This window comes from Pinus tabuliformis, chromosome 2_1, assembly GCF_031772625.1.
Source record: "Pinus tabuliformis cultivar Carrire ecotype Pingquan chromosome 2_1, CPIR1, whole genome shotgun sequence".
Taxonomy (NCBI): domain Eukaryota; kingdom Viridiplantae; phylum Streptophyta; class Pinopsida; order Pinales; family Pinaceae; genus Pinus; species Pinus tabuliformis.
In genome coordinates, this window is record NC_142299.1 from 217,716,981 (window position 1) to 217,720,877 (window position 3,897).

At 40.3% G+C, this 3,897-nt stretch overlaps 1 protein-coding gene across 1 annotated transcript; it reads left to right on the plus strand.

The window, feature by feature from the left end:
• The first annotated feature begins 1,465 nt into the window (after positions 1–1,465).
• LOC149199523 (uncharacterized) lies at positions 1,466–1,888 on the plus strand. Its single transcript, XM_089400600.1, has one exon. It carries the CDS (start codon positions 1,466–1,468, stop codon positions 1,886–1,888), a length of 423 nt encoding a protein of 140 aa, XP_089256726.1.
• The last annotated feature ends 2,009 nt before the right edge of the window (positions 1,889–3,897 follow it).

A 3,897-nucleotide genomic window follows, 5' to 3' on the forward strand; every position in this document is an offset into this window, starting at 1 on the left:
AAAAGCGAGAGCTTATGTGCCACAAAAGGTTTCTCTAGGACCGTTTCATTACTGTTCTAAGCCCCAACTTGACGAGTATGGAATTATATTTAAAAGGGACCTCCCTTGGATCAGATTATGTGTCAGAGACCAACAATTCGAGGAGCTGGTTCACAGCATGAGAGATGATCAAGGATTTAACAGTAGCATTTGGCAATGGTATGCGCTCTTCGACTCTGTTCCTGGAGACAAAGAATTATGTGAAATGATAGTTGAAAATTTAATTAATATTATTTTGTATTAATGGAGAAATGGTTACATTAGTTGTAACGTATCTCCTTAGTTTAGGATTTGTTCCTAGAGTTTAGGAGTTTGTTTGCAACTACCTGATTTCTAGTGATGTACTTAATGATGTAATCTTTCATTCATGAATAATAGAGTGTACGAAGAGAGTTCTCTTTTGTATGAGTGCAGTCTCCAGGTGCAGTACTCACCTATGAGCAGTAACTCCTTTTTAATTCAAGTTTGATTTTTATCTTGGTATGAGAGCTCAGTGTAGGGACGGTTTTTTTTCCTTTTTAGGATGCATCATTTATTAGATAACTGTAGTGGCAGTGGAGTATTTGTAGAATCAGGTGGACTGCAGTAACACTTGAAGATGGGTCTCAGATGACTGATCATCTTTGAGTGCAAGAAAGGGTTGACACGGATTTGTCACGCATAGTCGCGTGCCATTTTTGAGCAGAAGCAGCCGCTGGCACGGGTTTTTAACGAACAGATGCAACATTGGCGTGGGGTTGAGGGTGATAATCACGCCAGCGCACTAGAAAGGGGCATTGGCGCGCAAAATAAATGAATAATCGTGCCAATTTTGTGGGACTTACATGGATTTTGTTTCTAGTGCGGATCCTTAGCTGTTGAAAAGCACCAAAGCGCCAACCTCTTTCTCTTTGAAAAATCTTCAATTTTTGCAGATCGGAGTTGCCCGGTGGTGGCACTTTGAATTTTTGGATCTGTTCGGTGGCAGTAGATCAAAGTAGCCCAATGGTGGCGTGTTGGAGTTCGTGATCTACTCGGCGGTAGCAGATCGGACTTGCCCGGTGGTGGCATATTCGAGTTCCTAATCTACTCAGTGATAGCAGATCAGACTTGGCCGGTGGTGGCACGTTGAAGTTCCTGATCTACTTGGTGGCAGCAGATCGGACTTGCCCGGTTGTGGCGCATTAGAGTTTCGGATCTGTTCGGTGGCAGCAGATCGGACTTGCCCGGTGGTGGCGCATTGAAGGTACAAGTTTTTTTTTTTCTGCAAAAGAGAGGTTCGGATCTGGTATAAGTCAATATGAATAACAGTTTAGAATCGTATCTCCACGAGTCTGGCAAACTCGATGGATCAAATTTCAACAACTAGAAATTCAAGATGTAGACTTTGCTTGAAAGTGCAAATGCGTGGGCGATCGTCACAGGAAATGAGCTGAGAGTAGGAACAATGACACAAGAACAAGATTGGGATAAAAGGGAGACAAAAGCAAAGGTCATATTGAAGATGTCCGTAAAGGACAATGTTATCCCTCATATTAGAGACCGTAAATCGGTCGCTGACATTTGGACAACAATCAAAAACCTGTACGAGACGCAGAATACAAACCGCATCTTGTCACTTAAAGGCAATTTGTTTGCATTGAAGATGGAGGAGAATGAGTCTGTTGCTCGATTCATTGCTCGAGTCAAAGACCTGAGTGACAGATTGGGAGCTATCGGAGAGAAAGTTTTCGATTCAGATCTGGTCACGCTCACATTGAACAGAATGAGTGATGAATACCAGACGTTCATCACAGGGTTGTCAGCAAGGGAGAAAGCCCCTTCATTTGAAGAGCTGACAGGGATCCTGCTACAGGAAGAAGAGCGATGACAAAATTTGAAAACTCAGAGCAATGACCTTGCTCTGATGGCAAAAAGGAGATAGTACAGAGGGAAGTAGCACCAGCAACCGCAACAGCAGCAGCAGAAAGGAGCCGACACATTTCAGAAGAGACCATTTAAAGGTATTTCTGCTAATGATTTTCCCATCAAGAAATGTTTTTACTGTTGAAAACCTGGTCATCAGATTAGAGATTGTTATAAGAGGTAGGCAGATGAAGGAAGAAACAAACAGATAAAACATAAGGGTTACTTTGTTGGGGAAGAAGAGGACCATAGCCACGAACTTCGACTATTTACAGTCGATTGTGCTCTTTCAGCTTCAAAGGGAGATGAGTACGACATATGGTATTTCGACTCTGGCGCATCCTCACATATGACTGGTAAGAAGGACTGGTTTAAATTTCTTGAAGAAACTTCATGTGGGTCAAAAATCTATTTAGGAGATGATAGTGGATATGAGATCAAAAGACATGGTGACATTCCTGTAAAGTTACCTAGCGGTGACATTAGACATCTTAAAAATGTATTGTATGTTCCAGGAATTAAGAAAAATTTGGTCTTTGTCTCAATGATTACTGATCAGGATATGCAACTTCAATTCTTTAAGAATAACTATGTCATTAAGGATAGCCAGATGGAAACAGTTGCAAAAGGAGTGTGTGTGGGGAGCCTATACAGATTAGATGCAAAGAGTATGCTACAACAAGCAATGGTTGCAGCTGGATCAACAATTGAAGATCTCTGGCATCAGAGATTCAGCCATCTTAATCTGCAAGACCTCATCTTACTTCAGAGAAAAGGTATTGTTGATGGACTACCTGTTTTTCACAATGTTAAGCTAGATTGTGATGGATGTGCATTAGGGAAAATGCATAGAGAAGAGTTCCCTTTGCATGTTAACAGAAAGGAAAGAGACATTTTAGAACTGGTGCATACAGATATTTGTGGACCTATGCAAACTAGGTCATTAGGAGGAGCATATTACTTTCTCCTATTTACAGATGATTGCACTAGATATTCATGGATATACATTCTTAGTAAAAAGAGTCAAGCCTTTAAGTATTTTAAAGAGTTTAAATCTATGGTAAAGAACCAGACAGGAAAAAGGATAAAAATTCTCCGCTCAGATCAAGGGGGAGAACACAGGTTGGGAGAGTTCATGAATTTCTGCAAGCATCATGGAATTGTGCAGCAGTTTACAGTGCCACACACTCCACAACAGAATGGAGTGGTAGAACGGAAGAACAAAACTCTTGTGGAGTGCGCAAGGATCATGCTTCAAGGTAAGGGTCTATCAAATGGTCTTTGGGCAGAAGCTATTAACATTGATGTATATTTAAAGAATAGGAGTCCTACTAGATGTTTAGGCTTCAAACCCCCTTTTGAAGCATTGTTTGGATTCAAACCAGCAGTTAGTCATTTAAGAATATTTGGGTAAAAATCTTATTCTCATGTACCTAAGGCAGATAGGAAGAAGTTAGACCCCAAAGCCCTGAAATGTATATTTGTTGGATATGACACTGAGTTCAAGGCATATAAGTTATATAATCGTGTGACTCACAAGGTTTTTGCAAGCAGAGATGTCATATTTCATGAACAGGTTGAAGAAGAAAAGGAGGATTCTAACAATGATTGCCACATTCCATTGCTAATAGAAGAAAACAATGAAGAAGATGAAGAGCAGGACTAGAAACAAGAAGAAGTAACAGATAATGTAATCAATGATGATGAAAGTCTAGAAGTAGAAAGAGTTGAGGTAAGTCCCCTACCAAGGAGATCAGGTAGGAAGACTCGATTACCTGCTAAATTGAGAGACTATGCTTTAATGTCAAATATTTTAAACATTGTAGAACCTACAAATTATGAGGAATCAAGTAAGTCTGATGCATGGAGGGCTGCAATGTGTGAGGAAATAGAGTCAATAAACAGAAACCATACTTGGGATTTGGTTGAATTTCTTGAAGGTAAAACCCCCATAGGATGTAAATGGTTGTATAA

What these genes read in the sequence shown, in the direction of transcription:
- LOC149199523 (XM_089400600.1), top strand. Translation starts at nt 1,466, where the DNA reads ATGACACAAGAACAAGATTGGGATAAAAGGGAGACAAAAGCAAAGGTC.